Here is a 24,371-nt window from a genome sequence, read left to right on the forward strand (position 1 = left end):
TGTAGTTCATGCATTAATTTTTTATTTAAAAAAATAAGATACTTCACAGAACATATAAATACAAATCATTCACGCTGAACTCCTCTAGACTGGAGAGCCAAGGTGCTTGATTCTGTCTCTCTCTTCTCTTTCCTGTAAAAGTAGCTTCACTTTCTCGTTCAACAATTTGATTTCTTCCTCTTGCTGCATCACCTTCTGCTGTAAACTACAAATAACCTGAAAGCAAAATCCACAGACACTATTACTACGCCTGCACCGCATATTATCAAAACCCACCCAGAGATTTGTACAAAACCCCACGTCTGTTTTTCAAAAGCCACTAACTGGGTTCCGGCTAAGTGTCCAAGGAACTCTAGCTTTGCTTCCTAAGAAACATTTCTCACAGCGATCCTAATTTCACCTCTCCCCTACCAGAAGTAGAGGGGCAGAGAAGCACCTACCCTGTTTACATAAAAGGTATGACAATGTTGAAATACCTAGTTCTTTCAGAGCAATTATATTTGGTTTTGCCATTGAAATTCAGTTATCTGTCTCCTCCAGATGATTACTGTTTCCCATTTGGCTTTGTAATTGGCTGTTTTACCAGGTGGCAGCTGGCACTTCTTCAAGGCTGTTCATATTCATGTCAGAGATACACAACCACACAAGAATGCAGAGTTCTCATTGGGAAATAAACCACACCAAGGGTACTAAATCACATTAGTTTGTATAGAGTCAACTGTTTCACAAACCAGTGCTGAATAACAAGTACTATGGCAGGGGTGACCAAACTGTAGCTCTCTAGATGTCCACGGACTACAATTCCCATGAGCATGCTGGTGGGGACTCATGGGGATAGTAGTCCATGCCACACCTGCACTCTGGCGACATGCAGGCAACCACTGAGAATCAGTCCCTTGGGTCCAAAAATTGACACTTTTGAGAAATGTTGTGTCGGAAAAAGCCTTGTGTTTATATAAACCAGGAGACAAGTTAAAACTTACATTTGCCGTATTATGGAAGAGTTCACTTTCCAGAAGTTGGCCAGCGGTTGGTCTCTGAGCGGACACTTTACTGGTCAGCAGCATAACATATTTTGTCTGTATTGGCCATTTCCCACTGAAAGAGGCGGGGATATGACCATTCCTCAAGCCCATCAGAACTTCGGTTCGTTCCATTTCTGTCCCAAAAGGCTGAAAGAGTTCTAGCAGGATGACACCGACGCTATACATGTCTGACTGGAGGCCAAACAAAGAAAAGCTTGGCGTTAGTACTTAAAATTGTGGCTGTTGAATCTCCAATCAAACCCTGAGATAGATTAAAACAATTATTTGAAAGGCAATGTGATTTAGTCTAAGAAAGAAGATGGAAAGAACACAGCTGCCTGAAACACAGCGGCTTGAGGGCCAGTAAAAGGAAGGCAGAAGTATAAAATGACATTCTGATAAACGATATTCTGTCAAAATTTATCTGGTACATTTTCATCCCGCCCTGCCTGCAAGAAATAAATGACAAAAGGTTTGGGCAGCGTTACCTTGAAGTCATACTGGCAGCCTTGCAGCTGTTCAGGCGAAGCATACAAACAAGTACCCACTCCAGAAGTGTGTATGAGGCCTATACAAAGAGGAACACAAGCACAATTCAAAATCACGAGTTCTTTTTTGTTTCTATGTTTATATACCCACAGAGAACACACAGAGCCTTGTGCACGAAACATCTTCCCTCTTTGCTTTGCTAAATTACCTGCCGTTTCCTTCGTGTTTTGAGAAGGGTGTGTCTCGTTCTGGATAATGTCTTTACAGGCCAGCCCAAAATCTCCTATTTTCACATGGTGGTCAGGTCCATGGAGGAAGATATTCCTGGGCTGTGGAAACAATCAAATACACTGTTCATTTTACTGTTCGAGTTAAAACACTGCATTTCAGCTAGCCAGAAGAACCAAGCGATGTTACCGGCAACCTCAGGATGTTCTTAGGTGGTACCGGCTTCTGAGGTGAAGGTCCAGGTTGTGAACAGTTGTGTTCTTGGGGTTCCCTTTCCCAGCCTAGGTGAACCACAGCACTCACACAGGTGGATAGACAGTAATGGAGCTAATACCTTTGATCTGATTGTCCCCCAAAGCTATCTTGACTTTTTGCCTTTAGGGAGATATCTCTGGTGGGGCTTTCCGAACTGGGTTGGCTGATGATTCCCTTGGCCTGCAGACTGTCACCTTTTCTGCATTTTTCACCCATGTTCTTATGTATTTTGTAGCTAATTTTTTCTCCTGGAGGTGTTTTTTTCTCTAGTTCAACACTTTCCCCCAATTTTGAATTTTACAGCAACAGAGAGTAACTAAGAAACATTTCAATTAGAATTTGGGGTGAATATACTCATCGTAGTTTGCCTGTGCTTTTCACGTCTGTAAGCCGCATTGAGGCCTTGTGCTCCAGGAGAGAAACAGGGTGTGCGAAATAAATAAGCTAGCAGGTTGCTTTTTTTTTTTTTAATGGTAAAAAATTTAATTAAGGCTGTGCATCTAAACCCAACCACCGCTACTGAAGCTACGGGCTCAGCTGTACGAACTCTGGCACCACTGATCTGCACACATCATGGGGCTGTTTTTATTATATAGTTTATTGCCAACTGCATTGCGCACCTTGGTGGCTGAAATGGAAGGGTCTATGGCTGTCATGAACCCGTTTCCTGACTTGTGGTTTTTCATCCCCTTTGAGGTTCATCTCATTCCTTTCTGCTCCAGGATCTTCAATTAAGCTGTGGCACCCTGGGCCTGCTCAAAGGCGCCCCCTCTCATCCCACTCTGAATTTCAAAGCAGCCTTCTCTTGCAAGGACGGCCTCGCTGGGCGCTCAGACTAAACACCAGATGGCCAGATGGGTTGTTTTGGCACCTTGTAGATCTAAGGAACTTGTATTGCCTTTCTGTGTGCATCCTGCCAAATGCTGCCCCTGTGCCCCCCTCCCCACGCCAAAGTATATAAGCTATGCAACCCCCTTCCCCAGCATCTCTCTCAAGATTCCTGCCTAAGAGTTTCTGCAAAATGCTGATCTTTGTCCTTATTCTCCAAATGAAGACTTTTACTTAAAGCTTCGTCCTGAAGCCCGAGAGTGATCTGTGATGTGAATCTGCTGGGTCTCAACCGCTTGGTTGACCATGGGCTTTAATAAACAAAAACACGGATCCTGCACAGAGAAGTGTACGCCTGTGCCAAAAGAGGCCCCTGGAATCCTCCCCAAAGAACCAGGCCAAGCCACACCCCTCGTAGCCCACAGCAGTGACCTGGACAGTCTTTTACTCAGTTCCAGAACCAGCCACTGTGTGACATCACAAGGAAGAATCCGTGCCGGTCTCCAGGTTTTCACATTTGCTCTCCCATGGTGAGAGTTCTCAGGTGGCAACTCTTCTTCTCAAATGGGTAACCTGCTCTGGCATTCTGGCAAAAAGACACATCCGTCTGAACCCCAGGAGAATGAGAAGGGTGACGCTCCGCAGGAAACGTCTCAAGTAAGGAATCACAACACTTGTCCATTCGAACGGTTACAGGATCGGCCCCCAAATGCCGTCAAGGTAGACTTGTCAAAAAGAACCCTTTAGAAAAATGATGGCTGAGGGGGGGCACATGATAAGAGCAGGCTTCCCCACCAGAAACGTCTCAGTGGAGGACAAAAGGCCATCAGATCTAAAGGGCACATGTCATCCATATACTTGACAATTCTTTTTAAAGGAGGAGGAAAAAAAAACCCTAACATTTCCACCTTCTACACAGGGTGCTTCGAGTATTCCTCTTCTAGTTGACGAACGGGAAGCAGAAAGGACTGCGAATGGCAGGAGATGCTACGGCAAAGCTCCTAACGCAAGGTAATGGTTTCTGGCATACACCATTTATTCAAAGGACCCTCCAAAGTGCCCTGGTGTGGAGAGGGGAGGCTCTTCTCCAGCCTGAGAAGGGACATCACACGCCAATCCTGATGGAGGAATCCAGGAATCTGTCTGCGCTCCCACCTCTGAAAACACCGATCCTTCTCCACCTTTCCTCTCCATACAGGTCTTCCACTCTCCTCCCCTGCCCAGCATTCAAGCCCAGCCTTTGCAGCTGTCCTTTGATCCCCCTTCCTATTCTGGGCACCTCCTGCCACGGCCACACCCTCAAATCTTTCATAACCCCTCCCTCTGGGTCGGTGTCTTCCCAGGATCCCTGGGGATGGGGCCCGTGCTCTCCATCCCAGGCCCAGCTGACCATTCTCATCCTGCGGGTCCTGCGGGCATTTTGGTATAGCTTGGCCGGTCTTCAGTGCCACGGCGTGTCACGTGGTTTGCTTGGCAGTGGCTTCCTCAGCCTGGTGGGGGTGATGCAGTGTTGCCCAGGCTCCCAGGAAATGTTTGGGCCAGTACGGCAGGGGGAGGCCAGGGGGACCAGGCACTTTGTCCTTGACGACACCACAGAGTCAGTTGTGACTTGAAGCCACTTCACACCACCAAGTGCAACAGTGGTTGGCCAACAGTGGCAAAGTGACTACTGAGATTTTAAAAAAGAGAGCAATAACGCTGGCGGAGTTTCCGCACTGGCTTAAAGATAATATTAGATCCGTTCACTCAAGAAAATGAACCACAGGGAGGAGAGGAAGGAGTGCCATGAAAACTAGGTCCTCTTGGCCTTAAGAGCTTCAGAAAAAAAATCCGGGAACCTCCATGCTGGAGGATGTAGAACGGGAACGGCTTTTGTCGATTTATTTAAGCTCTCCAATCCTACAATGCTTTACTTGAGGAGGACAGCCACTAACGCACTGTCCTGTTGCAGAGTCAAAATGAAGCGCATCCAAGTTCGCTGCCAGATAGGTCACCTCCCGGGTATGAAAGCAGCCGCCAGCTCCCCCGTGGACGCGGACGACAGACCTGGCCACAGCAACCGTGAAGCCTGGCTCCCAGAGAGGCACCTTGTCCACTGGACTCCCTGCGTTTCCAGCATCCTGCACGAATGCGTCCGCCTTCACACCCTCTGCCTCATCCCGTTCCTAGTTCACGACGGAGCGGACGTCGACGAAACGGACCCGTCCGGCATCACGGCGCTCCACGCCGCTTCCAGAACCCTCTCCCGAGAGGCCATCCAAATGCTGCTCCGCTGTGGAGCAAACGTGAATCTCGCAGCGCCGGCGACCGGACTGTCTCCGCTTCATTTCGCCGCCCAGTCTGCATCGTCCAAAGGCGGCATCATTTTAGCGGCGGGTGCGGAATGCGTCAAGCTGCTGCTGCAGAACGGCGCTCAGGTGAGCGCGCGGGACGGGCACGGAAAAGAAGCCATTCACTTTGCATGCCAAGGTGGCAGAGTCGATCTGGTTACCCTCCTGCTGGACTACGGGGCAGACGTCAACTCCCTGACGAGCCGTCAAGAGTCTCCGCTTTTCCTCTTTCTTGACGCAAAGACGAATCTAAGGAAGGCCCAGTTACTGAACACGCTGCTCCACCTGTCGTACCCTTTGAGAATCGCTAACGCTGAAAACAGTCTACCCGCAGGGCTTCACATCCCCAGTGCCGGGCATCTGAAAGACGCCCTCCTGAGACTGGCTTCGGATGTCCTGTCCCTGCAGGATATCTGCAAATTCAACGTCAGGAAACTGTGCAGAGGAGGCGGGAAAGACTGGATGGAAACCAAGCTTCCGGCCAACCTGTGGAAGTCTATATACGTTGACCAAGAGTTCTCGTATGCTTCAAAGCTAAAGGCACAAGCAGGTGCAGGAGCATTCCAGTTAGCCCCAAAAGGCAAAGACCGGCCACCGTGAAAGTATCCGAGGCACAGAATAAATCGTAAATGAATTAATAAATCTGAGATTTGGTTTGGAAACCAACCTCCTCTGTTGAGCGTTATTTCTGCTTCCTGAAAGAGAATACTAAGAAAGGTAGCGAACAAAGACATTGACCCCATAGGCCTGGGTGGCCCACACTAGCCCATCTTGCTAGATCTTCCAGACCCCAAATAGCTTGGGACTGATGTATCTACAAGATCGCCTTTTCCCTTAGTTTCCCCCAAGAGCGCTAAGATCTTGAGAACAGCACCTGCTCAGGATGATGAGATTAGCTCTGGCCCCAGACTGGTGGGGCATGGGCAGGGCTGTTCACAAGTTCACAGGGTGCAATATCCCTCTCTAATCTAGCCTACCTCAAATTGTTCTTACAAGGCTAAAATAGAATGCCCTGAGCTCCTTGAAGAAAGGGAAGTGTAAAAAACTGCGTCAGACCGTTTACGCACTGGAGTTTTCATGCCAGGCTGCAGGCTGGAACTTTAGTCGTGGCAGGTGGCCCCACCTCTTCCTGCACCCACACAGGGGAGCATTTGGCCCGGTGCACCTCATCCGCCCCCAATTTGTGCTCCTGTACAGGAGCTGGGCCACTGAAGTTCCCAGTGCGTAAACGCTCTTAGACAGCTCTGGTTTTATCCAGGAAGAAAAAAAGCAGCATGATGAGCAATGCATACATAATTCTGCTGTAAAAGCAAATGATATGTACTGTGTGCAAAGTGTCCCTAATGATGAATATTTTAATTTGCACAAATTATGATGGCATGTATTTCCGACGGGAATAGTGGCAGAACTTGGAAATGGCTCTTCCTGTCTCAAGAAGTTGGAAATGCATTTTCCCTTCGCAAGGAGAAGCTTGCTGCACTCAAAATGGTCTGAAAGGACCTGTGGCCACTCACTTTAATGTCCCGGTGAAGGATCCCCATACTGTGGATATAATACACTCCTTCTAGTAGCTCTTGAAAGATTTTTAATGTCCAGTTAACATCCACGTGCTGATAAGGATCTACGATGAAAGAAAATTATAGCACACTCATTCATTCGTTCACATTCACTGGCGTTCGAGAAGATTACAAATATACATGGCAGAGGGTCAGAACAAGGAAATATATAAAGGGAAAGATGAAAAGAGCTTATTTCTGGCTACGAATACTTCAACTTAAAATTTAGCGACCATGGCTGCATTCTCAGGTGAATGATCATTTAATAGATAAAGGTATGCACTTTCCTTACTTATTTTATTATCTGTTATTTGATTTATTAAGAGCCTCTTGTGGTGCAGAGTGGTGAGGCAGCCGTCTGAAAGCTCTGCCCATGAGGCTGGGAGTTCAATCCCAGCAGCCGGCTCAAGGTGGACTCAGCCTTCCTTCCTTCCGAGGTTGGTAAAATGAGTCCCCAGCTTGCTGGGGGGTAAACGGTAACGACTGGGGAAGACACTGGCAAACCACCCCGTATTGAGTCTGCCATGAAAACACTGGAGGGCGTCACCCCAAGGGTCAGACATAACTCGGTGCTTGCACAGGGGATACCTTTACCTTTATGCACTTACCTTATTTATTTTATTATCTGTTACTTGATTTATTACAAGGACCAGGGGGCACCTCAGCCTGAGACCCTGGAGATCCCACCCAGTCAGAAAGCAAAAGTCTGGCCTTGATGGACTGAGGGATAAAATGTTATGTGACAAACGGGAACAACCTTTCTTCCTCTTTTAGTAATAAAAAGACAGGTCTATGTTGTGAAAACTCCCTTATGCAGTCACCTAGAGGAAATTATTTAGGAAGGATCCCAAAAGCTGGGAGGGGGGGGGGAGGAGAAATCATATTTAATCACCATGCACGGCCAAGCATGCATTCAAAAGTAATTGCTGGACACTTACCGGGCGGCTCTTCTGTCCTCAGGCATCTTCTGTTTCTGTTAACGATCCACCCCCACAAGGAGGTTTCACACAGCTGCATCTGAATGTGAAGCATCAGGTGGTATTCCATCTGAGAAGTCAATAGCAACACAAGCTGTTTTGAAGCATGTTTCCAGGAGTCAATAATGCCAGGGGGGGGGGTAACGGAGGGAGGGGGGGTCTGCAAAAGCAACCCAATGCTGCAATGGGGGCGGGGAGGGGGGACTCCAGTGGACCATCTGTATGGACCACTGCCTCGCAACAGAGATGACACAGTTTCCAATGTTATCCGGATTCCCCGAATGAGAAAAAGGAATTTTCGAGACAAGCCGCTCAGCTACAAAGCACTGGGAGAAAAATTTTTTCCCCATATTTCAAGGCTAGCTTGATCTCATCGCCGTACTTGGATGGGAGACCACAGGGTGCCTATGCAGAGCCTGCCGGTGGCCGAGGAGGGCTTTTTCAGGGTGAAAAAAGGTGCTGAAAAACTAGGCTTATACATGAGCATACAGGGTGAATCCTGTCAATCTGCATGAAATGGCCTGGCATTTTGGATTTGGTTCTACTGCTTGAGTCAAGTTTTCTCGTGCCTGCCTTGCCCCTGCCGGAAAGCGACAGGTCGGTGCTTACCTCACACGGCCCTTGCAGAGACAGATCCTTCTGGAAAAGTTCTCCGTGGCTTGCGCCTCCCTCGTTTCCGTCTCGAGAGCAGCGAGGGAGAGCTGGTGGAGGATTGTCTACGCGGAGGAACCTACTGCTGGCCTCGCTGGGGCAGCTGCTGCCGTAAGAGTCCGTGGAGAGGTCGTACACGTTCGTCTTGCTTCCGTCTTTGCTCCGACTGGCTGAATCGTTGGGGTCGGCAAAGATGATGGAACTGCTCTCGTCCATCTCTTCAACGCTGGAGTTACCTCTGCAAGACGAACAGGAGAGGACAGGGGTGTTCTTCTTCCCAAACCAATTGAACAATCAAGTACTTTGAGGCTAGGCTATCACGGTCCCCCATGTGATTCAGGAGGGCTATGTTGCGTACATAATAGGGCAGCAATGCAATAACAGAGTTCAGAACCAGGCTTGGGTAAAGCGTCAGACCAGCCCTTCTCTATTTTTTGATAATTGAGAAACACCTTCAGGCGTCAAGAAACCCCAGAAGTGGCACAATCGTGCAGAATATGACTGGGAAGCTGAGCTGTGGACACGCCCATCTGGGGCCCCTCCCCTTCCAAGCCCATCCTTGGCCATTGTGGGAGGGAGCAGGTCAACATGGCCATAAATAGCCCTATCACCCAATATAACTATATATTAAAAATTAATTGACTCCCCACCCACACACTTTCGGAACAAAACCCTGGTTGATACAGCCTGGGTTGGATCATGACAGATTATGTTAGTAAGCAGAACTTTTGGAAGGCCTTAAATATTGACATTTTCCCCCCAGATAAGCTTCCATTATGCACTAGCTCAGCTTTGCCTTCTTGTGGCTTTCTGTCTCGCTGGGCTTAACTGGCTGTTAAATGCTTCCTCGAAAAGTTAGCCTACATTGCATTCTGCTAAGAAAATAACTTGGCAATCAGCTGTAGAATATTGATGAAGAAAGTTTAGGTATTAAGAAACCTGAGGTGGCCACAGGGGCTCGACTTCAAAATGCACGTGGGAAAATGCTAGTTCTGAATGCTCCAAGTAAAAAGAAGATGGAACAGATCTTCATTAGTACAAAACAAGACCAATTTTGCAATATTTTCAGTTATGTGGAGGGAGCATGGAAGGGCAGTATAAAAATCTAATCAAATAAATAAAGAGGCTAACAAAAACAGTTCTTGTCACAGTCTAAAAATTCATACTTGGTACTTCCTGGTTCAGAAGTCATTTTCAAGTACGGCAACTTCAAGGTCTTCTCAGCTGTACATGAAAATAGAAACATGAACTTCTTAATGGAAACAGACTTGAACAACAGGGAAACGATACTTTAAGTTGTTCACCTTCATGTGTGTGCGGGCAATTTAAACCATCATGCTCTCGATTAACATAAATTCAGATGTTAAACTGTTCTGTAGCTAGACAGATCTACCAAACAAGCTTCAAACCATCTCCCATTATCTCTGGTGGATAAGATCTCAGGTGTTAGGAGCCAAGGAGAGACACTGAGCTGGATGGTCTCAGCAGATGTTCAATAGGAAATAAGGCCCATTTCTCCAGGGTCAGAGGCCACACACCAGGCCTTGAGTGTGTGCAGATGAAAATACACACACCCACACCCACACACTCTTTAAAGTACTGGCTATCAAAGCAAAGTCCCTGAGCCACAGCCCCTCTGCCCTGCTCACGCCATCAACAACTCAGCCTAGGGCTAAAAGAATTCTATTGGATTGTGGTCTACTCATCCAGCACCCAAATAAATTATTTTGCATTCTTTCACTCTCTCCCCCAATGCCTAATGCTAAGTTTGCCTTCCCAAAGACACAGTCTAACGCCAGGGTCACGTTCCGTAAGCGCCCTTTAAATTTACAACCCCTTTTGTTCTTGACCGGCCTTCCTTAGGATACACACCTCATCCAGAGGATAACCTAAGCCTGTGAAGGTGAGAATGACACTCACCGTTGAGGCAACCTGGTTGCACATGCTCCATCCAAGCAGTGTGATAGCCCACGATATTGGGATGCTGCAGTTCGGCCAACACTTTCACTTCTCGTAACACCTACCGAAAAAGACCACAGAGAATGCATCCAGGTCTCTTTACCAGCTACTGCCAGAACTTCTGACAGGCAAATGTTGCTCCGCTCCGCCCGCCCCCCCCCCCAAAAAAAGAGAACGGTTTCTTGTTAGAGAGGTTCAGAGTGAACTACTTGGCCACCGAAGCAGTTCTGACGTTCTGGCTGAGCCCACATTCTGAACTCGGTGTACCAACACGGTGCCCACCAAGTATTTTTAGAAAGTTAGGAATTGAGCATGTCACATGCCCTGTTAAGGACCTCAGTGGTGGGGGGTGGAAAATAAATCTTCCTGCTATCTGAGACAGCAACAACTCCTCTAGAATATGAGCTAGTTTTTATACCCCGCTTTTCACTGCCCAAAGAAGTCTCAAAGCGGCTGACCATCACTTTCCCTTCCTCTCCCCGCAACAGGCACCCTGTGAGAAACCCTGACAGGACTTCTCTATGAGAACAGCACTATCAGGCCTGTGACAAGCCCAAGGTCCCCCATATGGCTGCAGGTGGAAGAGGGGGGGAACTGTCAAACCTGGCTTAGATTAGGAGCTGCCACTTCTAACCACTATGCCAAGCTGGGTGATCTGAACGCAAGCCATTCTGCCAGCCCCGCCTCACTACGGTATATCGAAGTAGGATCTGAAACCAAGATTTGAAGTTGGGTTTCTTGACTGTGCTTCTACATGATACGGGAGCATGCTAACTCAGTCCCCTGACACGACCTTCACGGCCCTGGAGGTCAGGATACCGGTTGGGTCTCAACCGCAGCCTGGTCTTTTCACTCATTTCCTACCCCCGACCCAACTCTCTACTGCATATCAAACAGCTTCCGATCTGTTCTAACAACTATGCAGACTGAGCGTATATTTGGTGAGAACTGCGAAAGAGAACAGCATGGGTTTGTTTGCTTGTTTGCTTATTTAATTTTTAGACCGCCCTCCCCGCAAGCCGGCATTCCTTTAGCATTAAATGTTAAACATAGCTGTCACAGGCCTTCAATGCCTATAGGGTAGGCAGCCCGCCCACAATATAACAGAAGCAATACATACCTTCATGCAATCTCTTTTTGTTGCCTTCTTAATAAGGATTTTTTTAATCGCATAGAACTGACCATCCAGTTTGTTCTTGACCTGAAAACAGATTAGTCCGTAAGTCCCTTGTGTACAGCAAAACCGTATAGTCTAAAATGGCAGGAAAGGCCAGCTTGATGACCTGCCCCCAGCACCCATCCTGCTACATGCTTTGGTGCCGTTCAGATGCAGTGACAAAGTACAGTGCATCTCTATGTTAAATGAGCGGGGAAGGGTTTTGTGCAATCCCACCCACCTTTGCAGGGATCTAGTTAAGAAGAGGCAAATCACAGTTTGGCAATTACACCACCACAGCATTTCCCCTCTTTCCTACGAGCTAGAATTCCAGTTTGCAGAGAAAGGCATAAGCCATCATAGTGGGCAGACACCAGGATAAACGTCTCTCTCTCTTTTTCGCAATTAAAGGTCATCAGAGGGCCGTACAGGGAAGAAGCAGAAACTCTATGAACTTGAACCTGAAGTTCCCCACACTGTTATGCCTAATTTACAATTTTGTTCAGGTCCCCATAGTATTCCCAAAGGATGGGTACAAGCTCAACATTGCTTAAACTAGGGAGCAGGACAATCGATTCCTTTAAGAACCAAGACCTGTTAAGTAACGTCCTTACTCTCCCTTTCAATAGCAAACACCAGTCCACAGCTTCGGAGGGTGGGGGAGGAGGCTAAATTACCTTGTACACTGCCCCATACGCTCCTTTTCCTAGCCTGGAAATCTCATCAAATTCACTGATGTAGCGAGAGGTCTGTGCTTCGAAGAGAACTTCATTTTCACGGCTAAACGGAAAGGACACGTCAAGTCTTGTAAGAATAAAAATACCGTACCAGATTTAGAAATCACTGGATAATCCAATAAACAAGTAAATTAAATAAAATTAGGCTTTAGGCTTTCCCCTGACAGCAGGAAAGGAGTCAACAATGCAGCAAAGAGCAGGAAGGGGAAGGCTTAAATTGCCGATTCCTTCGCGGCCCCACCCCGTCCTGACCATGCTCTCCAAGACTGTTTTGTTAAAAGAGTGCCCCTGGGAAAAAGAATCCCTTCGCTACCTAAAAACCTAGACAGTGGCCACTATAAAAGCATTAAGCGTCCCCTAGAAAGCAGTAAAACAATCTAATGTCAAAGTCTCCATCTGTGCGATTTGTATTAATTGCAAGCTACTTGTGGCCATGCATCGCTAAAAATAAAGAGGTAGGTTCGACTTCTAGAATTCTCTCACAACACTCTGATTTTTATCTGTACTGGGCACACAGGAACAACTGTTGCTACCCCAAGCCATCTGTTTAATGGCATTTTAAAACGTTGGTCACGGTTAATAATAACTAATTTTACTGCAAATTAATATATAAACTAGGAGAGAAGCCCGCTTTAAGAGTGGGCAGGGAGTCCATTTCGCCCAGCTGTCCTGTCAAGAGGCCTTACCAGAGGTTGTGGTCTCCCCTCCCCACCCCCAGTGGGACCAGGGAGCCTGACAAGAGCAGCAGGCCTCTGGGGTGGAGGCTGCCAGCGTTCCATGTGTGGACATGGCAAGCAGAAAGACCTCTTTGAGGAGTTCTCTTCCACTGAAGGAGTACTAAAGCCATCCCCTTTTCAACACAGAGCAAGATGTTTTAAGCCAGGGGTAGTCAAACTGCGACCCTCCAGATGTCCATGGACCAGATGGCCATGGAGCATTCGCTGGCAGGGGCTCCTGGGAATTGTAGTCCATGGACATCTGGAGGGCCGCAGTTTGACTACCCCTGTTTTAAGCAGCCTGGAGGCTGGTGCCCACTGCTAACTGCCCCGAATCCTCAGGGCGGGGCACACTTACATTTCCCACCCCAGGCCCCATTCTTTGTACATCCCATACTTCTCTGAATCTTAATGCTGCTGATTGATGGGACTTTCTTTTGGTTTTAAATCAGAGTTCCCTTCAAGGGCTTTGAGGTCCATGGCTGATGTTGAACACTGTTTCATATTTGTTAATACAGAGACTTAAAAAAAACAAACATTGTCATTTCTGGCTTACTGTCACAGCTCTCATACCTGTTGGTTTGAGGATCGCCGCTGCCAAACTCCTACAAAAGACAATAAAAAATCTTGATGAAACCAACGGCCCTGTCCAATTTCTGACTAGGACAAAATGTTCAGATCCGAGTCACTGTTTGTTCGCTTGTTTTGTGAAATTAAACTTCGCGACTCTGAATCAGTGGGCCAAAAACTATAAGGGCAGTGGGGGAGGAGGGGATGGGGGGGCATTCAGGTGCTTTTATGTAAGACGTTTTAATATTTACGCAGCCGTCCTTTTCTAATTGCTCAGGGAGTGTGGTGTGCTTTTTCTAGTTGGCAGCAAACTGAAACCCGTAAAGCTACTCAAGGAAATAATTTTTGGGATGGAAGCACACGTCAGCCAAAGTTCACCGCAGTCCCCTGTAACGGGAGGAATAAGGGGCAAGAGGACTGACGTCATGGTGGCTGTGAGCAGGGATACAGATTCACGGAGGGGAGACCCATCAACGGAGACCATAAGGAACCCCCAGAGGCAGTAAAGCTCAGAATTGCAGTCCTAGGAGGCAATCTCACGGCCTCTATGCCTTCCAGGTAACTAGTTGCCAATTATTTATTTTTTTAAGGCAGGGGCAACTCAGCTCAAAGGAAACAGATCAGCTAACTGAAACGGGTCAGCACACAGGGCTCAAAAATATACACAAATGAAAAACTGAACTGCAAATGAGTTTTAATGCGATAATAACCAAACCACCCAAACATAAACAATTGCTCTCCAGGACATAAATGCTTTTATCAATATGTCAGATAAACCAATAAACTAGTTCTGTTGGTCAAAGAGTATCGTAAAATAAAACGCCAAATTCCATTTGGGCTGACACCTTCCCCAAGGGTGCAGTAACCATTGCCAAGCTAAAAGCTTCTGATAAATGCAATAAACATCATTAATCACTGTAGGCAAATATATCCACATATATATATTTCATATATCAGAAAACCTTTTTGCGTTCTGTGGACACTGCTGACTTGTAACTGAGTCACAGGCAAATGTTACTTCTACATTTTTAACAAGGCTTCTCTGAAGTCCAGCCACTATATATGAGATGTGAGGCACATAACCAGGTCAAAATGGGCACACATCAAGCAATATTCAGAACTAACTGGAGAAATTCTGGGCACTGTATGGAACATGATGAGTGACTAAATGGACCACTGATCCGATCCAGCAGGGCTCCTTTTATTTTTTTAAGTTTTCACTCTGTGCTTCCTGCCCAATGGCTTACAGAGCCTATTTACTTCCTGGGGCAGGCTATGTTTTTTAAACCCCTCCCTCTATTTTTTCTTTTGCCATCAAATCACAATTCACTTGTGGTAACCCTGTTTGTACTAACTTTTACTAACTTAGACTAGCCAAAGCATCAACTCATTGTCAGCTTAATCAGACTGGATATTAAGAAACAACAACAACAAGTAGTAGTAGTAGTAGTAGTAATAGTAGTAGTAGCAGTAGTAGTAGTAGTAGTACCACCACCACCACCACTGTTTTACAAAATCTGGCTGAGCCGGATCCAAGGAAAGGAAGAGACAAAAGCTAGACAGCTGAGAGAAAATGACCCACAGGCCGACAATTTCTGTTGTAGCCATCTGTATGCTGGCATGGCTGCTGGGCTTAGTGCAATCTGTTAAGCAAGTATGCTTCAGTCACGGAGAAAGGGAACTCGAGTCAATCATAGCTTGCTTTTTGCTATGTTGACTTCCCTGTGCCCCTACTGGCTGCAGCCAGAACTACGTGTTAAAAATAAAACATTCAGCTGGACACAGCTTCCAAAGGCCTCCCTCAAGCTGCGCCCGGAGCAGACTCCATACCCCCCCACTGCATATGCCACAGCTCCTGTGCCCACCCCCTAATTCTACAATGTTTAATTCAAAGCTAAAACCAAGTCTATTATGCTTATACGAAACATGTCACGGTGGGAAACAGAATGTAGAAAGTATTGGTTTTTGTTCTCCTGGCATACCAGGCAGGCCAATCCAGAAAGATCAAATAATGACAAAACACACCAATATAAAACCTTTAATTAGGACCATCCCAGGGACACACAACTTTTTGTGAGCTTGCAAGATACCCAGGCCTCTGTATCAGGCCAGATGTTAGAGCATTTTGTAAAGAAAGCAGATTGTAAAGATCTTCCTTCTTATTCAGGCTGGAAGTTACAAAATTTAAGTTCTCAGGAACTCGAAAGCTGTTGTGTAACTGGACTGGTCGTAGCAAAAGATTGTGCTTTTGGCAGTTGGACAAACAGGGTTGCCGACAACTTTACTGCTACATTACGCATATCAACAACAACTGCGCCCCCCTAAGAGCTGACTCCTCTGGGATGCTTTGGTCTGCGTAAGACCACGGTTGCAAACCTCACACGGATCTCATTTCCTGTACCTTGTAGCTAATGTAACATTTTATGCCAAAGTAACATTTTATGGAGCCTCTTGTGGCGCAGAGTGGTAAGGCAGCAGACATGCAGTCTGAAAGCTCTACCCATGAGGCTGGGAGTTCAATCCCAGCAGCCGGCTCAAGGTTGACTCAGCCTTCCCTCCTTCCGAGGTCGGTAAAATGAGTCCCCAGCTTGCTGGGGGGTAAACGGTCATGATTGGGGAAGGCACTGGCCAACCACCCCGTATTGAGTCTGCCATGAAAGCGCTAGAGGGCGTCACCCCAAGGGTCAGACATGACTCGGTGCTTGCACACGGGATACCTTTACCTTTACCTTAACATTTTATGTTGTCACCCATATAGGAGAGAGGAAGGAAGATATTAATCTGCTTGGTGTAGTGGTTAAGAGTGTGGACTTCTAATCTGGTAAACTCCACTCCTCCTCCACATGCAGCCAACTGGGTGACCTTGGGCTCATCACAGCACTGATAGAGCTGTCCTGACCGAGCAGTAATCTCAGGGCTCTCTCAGCCTCACCTCCCTCACAGGGAGTCTGTTGTGGGGAGAGGAAAGGGAAGGCGAATGGAAGCTGCTTTGAGACTCCTTCGGGTAGAGAAAAGCGGCATATGACCAACTCTTCTTCTTCTTCTGTAATCTCAGGGCTCTCTCAGCCTCCCCTCCCTCACAGGGTATCTGTTGTGGGGAGAGGAAAGGGAAGGCGCATGGAAGCTGCTTTGAGACTCCTTCGGGTAGAGAAAAGCGGCATATAAGGACCAACTCTTCTTCTTCTATATTATAAATACCTAGAAGTACAGGAATACAGTGAGAATAGTTTTAAATTTTAACTGTCACTGTATTAATCTACTGAATCTATATGCATAAACCGCCCCGAGACAGTTTCACTGAGCAGAGCGGTATATAAACCCCTACATTAATAAAACAAAATAAACTGAAGGAATGGAGGAAGCTTACCCCATTGAGTACCTGCTGATTAGCTGCCTTCATTAACTGAGTAATGGCCCGATTGTGCTGCAGCCTCAAGCTGCTGAATTCATCACAGGAGGCGAAAGAAGAGATCAAGCCCATTCGCGTAAATGTCTTGCACAGTACTGCACAAAGCAGAAAGTGGGAAGGGGGAAAAATGTTCTAAATGAATATTCAGGCAGTATCCACGGTATCTAAACCTTATTTCTGGGGGGTCTCCACTAAGCTGTTTGCAAGAGTTGTGCACCATGAACTATGGTGGAGATTCAGTTTAACCAGTTTAGCATAGAGACACACATTTGCTTCATCCAGTATATTTCACCCAACTGCCCAAACCTGTTAGCTGAGTTCAGACCACAGGAAACCATGGTGTATCTCAGTTACGGTATGAGAGGGCTGCAGACAACACGTTCAAATTCTAGACTGCCTCAACAGATGTGGATTTTGTCCCTGCCCCAGCCTCCCCATCAACATGTCCTACCCTGCTTTGCAAGATGCCCACATTGATGTGTGAAATCAGGATTAAGACTTTACAGTGGTTAAGAAACCAAGGTTGCACATCCTGGCTCGATACACTCTAGCTCAGGGGTAGTCAACCTGTGGTCCTCCAGATGTTCATGGACTACAATTCCCACGAGCCCCTGACAGCGTTTGCTGGCTGGGGCTCGTGGGAATTGTAGTCCATGAACATCTGGAGGACCACAGGTTGACTACCCCTGCTCTAGCTAACCCAAGTTTGGACTATGAGCTTCAGTGTGGGAGACCCATGTTAGCAAACAGTGGAATTTGTTTATTGCCATCTTGTGCACTGTAGAGCTAGACACAGGAAGGCAGATTGTCTTTTTGGCTCTCTTCGAGAACCTCAACTAGGATTGGCCTGAAGGGAAATAAAGCACAAGATTGAGTCTACTGGATGGCCACTCATCCAAACATCTGATTAGCTCATCCCCGCAACCTGCAGACACATGATTTTTGCCTGCACTGGGCAGTTCTGTCTCTACTAGGGTTGATTTGGGAAGAAAATCAGTCAAGTCCACGGGACAACCACTCATCCAATGATTTCCTGCTTACTTCCCGGTGAATGACAGAGTCAGACCTGGGAAGAAAAAGGCTTATTTTTGCCTGCACTGGGCCCTTCTTCTGTCTCAGCTAGGACTGATTTGTGCAGCCTCTTTCCCTTCACAAGTGACTGAGAAACTGATGCTTTTACAGACTAAAATGCCTTGTTATGAAACCTTCAACTTCACAACCACTTGCAAAGAAAAGGGAGACACAGGGGTGGCCAAACTGTGGCTCTCCAGATGTCCATGGACTAAAATTCCCATGAACCCCTGCAAGCACATGGGAATTGTAGTCCATGGAGAGCCACAGTTTGGCTGCCCCTGTCCAAGGACTGCCCAGCTGGTTCTGGTGACACATGAGGTTCTTTTGTGACCTCTGACGGCAACCGCACAAGCCAGGGGATCCAAGTGACTGAAGTAGGGCTTAGAAAAGTATTTTACATTGTTATGGCCAGCATCAATACCTTCCTTGAGGAAGAACCAGTCCTATGCATGGATGATAACAAAATTCCTAAAACCCAGCATACACTCTTCAGTCCACAGCTGAATAACCTGGGCTTAAATGTATTGCACTTTACACAGGCATGCCATATTAGGAGTCATTTCCACACCACCTTATCATAAATTAAACTGGTCTGCCAGGTGCACAGAGCAGGATTGCATCCCCACAATGCTACAGAGACAACTAATCCATTTAGCTTCCAGACACACTTTAGCTGTCACAAATCAGGAGCTGGAAGCCACCCATAACCCCTCGGCCCCATCACAACCAAGTTGCCCGTTTACTGACATTGAAACAACCGCCTCGAGCGTGCTGGGTCCTGAGCGTACACGTGGCAAAGATGTTCGAGCACAGAAACAAGCAGGAGCTGGTTGGCAACAGAGGATGTGAAATTCAGGAACTTTTTAGAACCGTTCACCATCCGGAACTCTGTTGGCAAATCAGATTCTGAAACAAAAAGGCAACACATTAAAAGCTTCCATCGTAACGACAGAATCGCCAGCCAGTTTTCTTGTGGCGGAAAGCTATTACTTTTAACTGGCATTTGACTAGGCTTGCTTTTCACATCTCTTTCTATACCTATCAGGAGTGGGTAAATTCTGATTTTTTATTTGTTTCCGTTCATTGGTGTGGTGCTAAAGTACCCTGAGAAAATTTTATGTGAAGGGCAAGATGTTATATATTAAAAAATTACCTTACACTGCTGGAATTCCTACATGGGTGAAGAGAAGAACAAGAGAGATTCCAAACACACAAAGAAACTGCTGTCTCTCCTTTTCGGTATGTTTGTTGGTCTAAATAACCCAATGTACTCTCTACCTGTGAAGATTACAGTGTGGCCTTCCCCACTCCACTGCACCCTACACACCTTTGGTCACGTGGGCAAAAATCTGGCCCTGGGTGTCGAGAAAAATGTTTGGATACACTGCCATTTACAAAAGAAAACCAAAAAGGGGTAGTGTTATGAAAAACAACAAACCTAGCTAACTAGTTAGGATGCAAAAGGTTAGATGTCCAAACAAAAACAATCAAATCATATTAACATTGATTGTAGTTAAAAACAAAAAAGTCCAGAGGCCTGCTGTGCCTTAACTGTGGTTGTCCAGATGTCCATGGACTACAATTACCATGAGCCCCTGCCAGTATGTTAACTGTAGTCCATGGACATCTGGAGAACCCTCTGCCATAGGCTAATTAATCACTGAATAACATAATACGCACCATACAATGCTAGCCCTAATGTGATTAGACCTCTCAGTTGTGTAATCCTGAACACACGTTATGCAATAGAACAAAAGCTGCCAAACTGAAATTCTCCAGTTAGAATCATAGAATCATAGAGTTGGAGGGGTCCATAGAGGCCATCTAGTCCAACCCCCTGCTCAACGCAGGATCAGCCCAAAGCATCCTAAAGCATCCGAGAAAAGTGTGTATCCAACCTTTGCTTGAAGACTGCCAGTGAGGGGGAGCTCACCACCTCCTTAGGCAGCCTATTCCACTGCTGAACTACTCTGACTGTGAAAACATTTTTTCCTGATATCTAGCCTATATCGTTACCCCTGGACTAAAATTCCCATGCTGGCGGGGGCTCATGCTGTGATATCTGGAGATATCCATGGATATCTGGAGACCCACAGTCTGGCCATCCCTGCAATAGAGAATGCAGATAGCAGACAGAAAGTAAAAAATACAAATCCGTTTATTCCCTGTGAATAACAAGATTAAAATGGAGCTCATAGGAGGCATCCATTTCTCAAGTGCAAATCACCTTCTCTAAGTCTGCTAAAAAGTTCTGATGGGCATCAGCAGCTTCTGCGCATGCATTTTTATGGGTTTACCTTTTCACATTTATAAGCCTTGCACAATAAATATTAATCTGATATGATGGCTTATATTTTGTGGACACCTTACCTTTTGCTACGGACACACACTGAGATTGCCTACTACTGTTCTACAGATTTTGCTAGTTTTGCATCAGCCTAACAAGACAGTTTTAGAACCCGAACAACGCCGGCATGATAAAGAACATATTTGGGCAGGTGCAGTGAAAAGGGCAGATGATGAAATTATCCAGTCTAGTAGGGAAATAAAAAGTCACAAGACAGACCACAAGAGGGGGGGGGGAGTGATGAAACTGCCCCCTAGCAATCTCAAGGTGAAGAGATAAGGGCATGCATGGTTTAGTGAAGCATGCATGGCTTGGATGATGCAGCAGTCCAGCTGCACAAATTCTTACACAGCTTGTAAGAGCAATGTTCTGAAAAGGGGGGGGGGGCTTGAAATCTGAAAGAGCACAAGACCTGTGGGAGACCTCTGCTGTTTAATCCAAACGAAGAATACTGAACACTCAACAAAAAGGATTCTAATCTATCTTAATCCAGGCATTTCCTGCATATAATGATAGCTGATATCCTGGCAGATTGCTTTGCTTGCATAATCCGTGGCGATTCTTTGTGCAGGAGACCATGCTGTCCTGTAACTCCTTGGCTGTAGGGGCCTGTTTACATGATCAATCGAATGGCAGAGCATTTCCTGAGGTTGCAACTCTTCAGGCTGCAGCTGGAAATTGGCATCGATGGCTTCTCTGCAAAAGCCTCTTTGCATGCAGAAAACTACAAGGTATGGAAGAAAGGTTTCTAGTCCAGACCCAGACACAAAGAGTGTTATCTTCTAATTTCAGGGCAGATAAAAAACAATGTTTTTTCAAAACAAAAAATCATCAGACTTATATTCATGTAATGTTGAAATATTTTGGAAAATGAATTCCATTAATTCATTCACGTCATTCTCTCCCAGAGGTCTCCCGAAGGTCCTATTCGGCTATTTTTCTAGCTAGAAAATATCACAAAAGCTTGGCTTTCAAAACTGTGAATTTGTGCTTTGCGGAGATAATTAGACGCTTTTTCACAGCAAACATTTTATAAGAAGATAAACATTCAGAAACCTCAGTCCTTTGGTCCTCTGCAAATCTACACACACAGAATCAACCCCTGAGAAATCAGCCTGGTATACTGATTAAGAGTAATCTGGAGAACCAGGTCTGATCCCACATTCAGTCAGCTGGATGACCTTGGGCCAGTCACAGTTCTCTCAGAGCTCCTTCAGCCTCACCTACCTCACAGGGTGCCTGATGTGTGGAGAGGAGAGGAAGGTGATTGTAAGCTGCTTTGAGACTCCTTCGGGTAGTAAAAAGCAAGGTACAAAAAAGACAGTTCTTAAAAAAGACAATTTTTTCCACTCTCTTAGTGCCACATCTCTAGTTTGATTAATATAATACAGTTTGGGGTGGAATAGGTCTAGCTAAGAAGGAAATGTTAAGAGCTAAGTGTGAGGAGGGAGGGGCAAACATTTTGAGCAAAGTATACTAGAAACTTTCGAGATCTTTGTAACTGTATTCACATGGGTTTTAAGCAAATAAAAGAACACGTGTGCTATATAATATTATTTGTTTCGTTAATCATTATTTTTCTCCCTCCAAGAAAGTACAGCAAAAAAGTTGTCCAGGTATGAATAACTTATTTAACCAGAGAGAGTTCACCTTACAAAATTGTCTATCCCAAGCAGCAAATCACCCAGCAATTTTCTGAACTAAAACTAACCTTAACATTCCTGATACTAAAAAGATCCCTTCGTCTATGAAGGCCAGTGAGAATGAACCTCATAATTTAGGGGGTGGCCAAACTGTGGTTCCCCAGATGTCCATGGACTACAATTACTATGAGTCCTTCCCAGCACATGCTACACAGATGTAATCTATGAGCATCTGTAGAGGGCTCATGCAGGCAGGGGCTCATTGTAATTGTAGTCCATGGTCATCTGGCGAGCCAGTTTGGCCATCCCCCGAATTCTTAGGTTCATCCTCGCCAGCCTTCATATTTACAGTCTAGCATTAGGTTCATTCCCACAGGCCTTCATGTTTGGCATGCTTGGCAGGGGAGCATGGTAACTGTAGTCCATGAACATCTGGAGAGCCACAGTTTAGCCACCCCCTGAATTATTAGGTTCATCCTCGCCGGCCTTCATATTTACAGTCCAGCATGCACTCTGGCAGTCTGGCAGGGGCTCATGGCAATTGTAGTCCATGGAGAGCCACAGTTTGGCCACCCCCTGAATCATTAGGTTCATTCTCGCAGGCCTTCCTATTTACAGTCTGGCAGGGGCTCATGGCAATTGTAGTCCCTGGAGAGCCACAAATCAGCCACCCTGGAGAAAACCAGGATTTAAATCGCCTTAACATCTTCCCTTGCAGCAACAACCCTGCGAGGTCGGCTGGGCTGAGGCAAACTGCGCTTAGATCCCCCCTCGAATCCAGTCCAGAGGTCCATGGACTACCATTCCCATGAGCCCCTGCCAGCGCTAGCTGGCAGGGGCTCATGGGAATGGTAGTCCATGGACCTCTGGAGCCCCACAGGTTGACTCCCCCAAGAGGGCTCTTCGAGGCCCGGCCTCCGCATGCCAACCTCCCGCCGCCGCCTGCAGCAGGCGCTTCCCTCAGGGCTCCCCCCCCCCCGACTCCTTCCCGCGCTTTTCTCGCCCCCTCAGAGGCCGAGCCCACCGTCGTATTGCGGCTCCGTCCCGCCGTCGTCGTCGTCGGGGAACTGGAGGGCGGGAGCTGCGGGAGGCTCCATGATGGCCGCGCTTCCTCCTCCTCTCCTCCTCCTCGGGGGAAGAAGGGGGCGGGGCGGGGCGGGCGAGGCGGCGCGAGGCCCGAGCCTGCCGCGGGCGGTTGGAGGGCGGCCCAACGGCGCCCTCGTGGCTCTGGGCCCCGGTGCCAACTTCCAAGCGGGCCCCGCGGGGGATCTCCCGGTCTCCAAGCCCTGCTCGCCTGGCTTTGGAGGGCGGGGGCTGTGTGTGTCGTTGCACCCCCCCCTGCCCAGCCCCGAAGTCTCCAGGCTGGACTTGGCAACGTTGTGGCTGCCAAGCGTGTTTATTTTTAATTTTTTAATTTAGACTTCGGCTTTAATTTAGACGTCGACGAGTGTCGTCTCGTGGCAGCTTATAATGTAGGAACCCATTAAGCATATTAATTCCTAAGGACCCCCCCATTAAAGCATTAAAACTATATCTATATATATCTCTATTATATATCTCTCTATCTATATCTATATATATATATCTATATCTCTCTCTATATCTCTCTCTCTATCTATATATATATATATCTATCTATATATATCTCTATCTCTATCTATATATCCATATCTATCTATATCTATCTATCTATATCTATATATATAGATATAGATATCTATCTATCTATATATATATATATAGATATAGATATAGATATATAGATATATATAGATATATAGATATATATAGATATATATAGATATATGTCTTGTTATGTGCGAAGTCGTGTCCGACCCATCGCGACCCCATGGACAATGATCCTCCAGGCCTTCCTGTCCTCTACCATTCCCCGGAGTCCATTTAAGTTTTCACCTACTGCTTCAGTGACTCCATCCAGCCACCTCATTCTCTGTCGTCCCCTTCTTCTTTTGCCCTCGATCGCTCCCAGCATTAGGCTCTTCTCCAGGGAGTCCTTCCTTCTCATGAGGTGGCCAAAGTATTTGAGTTTCATCTTCAGGATCTGGCCTTCTAAGGAGCAGTCCGGGCTGATCTCCTCTAGGACTGACCGGTTTGTTCGCCTTGCAGTCCAAGGGACTCGCAAGAGTCTTCTCCAGCACCAGAGTTCAAAAGCCTCAATTCTTTGACACTCGGCCTTCCTTATGGTCCAACTTTCGCAGCCATACATTGCAACTGGGAAGACCATAGCCTTGACTAAACGCACTTTTGTTGGCAGGGTGATGTCTCTGCGTTTTAGGATGCTGTCTAGATTTGCCATAGCTTTCCTCCCCAGGAGCAAGCGTCTTTTAATTTCTTTGCTGCAGTCCCCATCTGCAGTGATCTTGGAGCCCAGGAAAATAAAATCTGTCACTATCTCCATTT

General features: G+C 46.6%; 2 protein-coding genes across 3 annotated transcripts; one reads left to right on the plus strand and one right to left on the minus strand.

Annotated features, from left to right (window-relative positions):
• EIF2AK1 (eukaryotic translation initiation factor 2 alpha kinase 1) lies at positions 1-23,122 on the minus strand. 2 transcript variants are annotated; one of them, XM_077316622.1, is made up of 15 exons: positions 22,975-23,122; positions 18,708-18,866; positions 16,845-16,981; positions 13,481-13,512; positions 12,132-12,231; positions 11,419-11,499; positions 10,260-10,359; positions 9,506-9,563; positions 8,298-8,577; positions 7,650-7,758; positions 6,670-6,776; positions 1,723-1,843; positions 1,514-1,593; positions 984-1,217; positions 1-216 (listed from the first exon to the last, which is right to left on the minus strand). In XM_077316622.1, the coding sequence occupies exons 1-15, from the start codon at positions 23,045-23,047 to the stop codon at positions 85-87; spliced, it is 1,803 nt and encodes a 600-aa protein (XP_077172737.1). In that variant the 5' UTR covers positions 23,048-23,122; the 3' UTR covers positions 1-84. The 2 variants fall into 2 exon arrangements, with proteins under 2 accessions (XP_077172737.1, XP_077172736.1); XM_077316621.1 differs by having other exon boundaries at positions 12,132-12,234.
• Positions 2,942-5,900, plus strand: ANKRD61 (ankyrin repeat domain 61). Its single transcript, XM_077316626.1, has 2 exons — positions 2,942-3,836; positions 4,777-5,900. Exon 2 carries the CDS (start codon positions 4,784-4,786, stop codon positions 5,753-5,755), a length of 972 nt encoding a protein of 323 aa, XP_077172741.1. The 5' UTR covers positions 2,942-3,836; positions 4,777-4,783; the 3' UTR covers positions 5,756-5,900.
• Positions 23,123-24,371: the final 1,249 nt, after the last annotated feature.

This window comes from Paroedura picta, chromosome 17, assembly GCF_049243985.1.
Source record: "Paroedura picta isolate Pp20150507F chromosome 17, Ppicta_v3.0, whole genome shotgun sequence".
Taxonomy (NCBI): Eukaryota; Metazoa; Chordata; class Lepidosauria; order Squamata; family Gekkonidae; genus Paroedura; species Paroedura picta.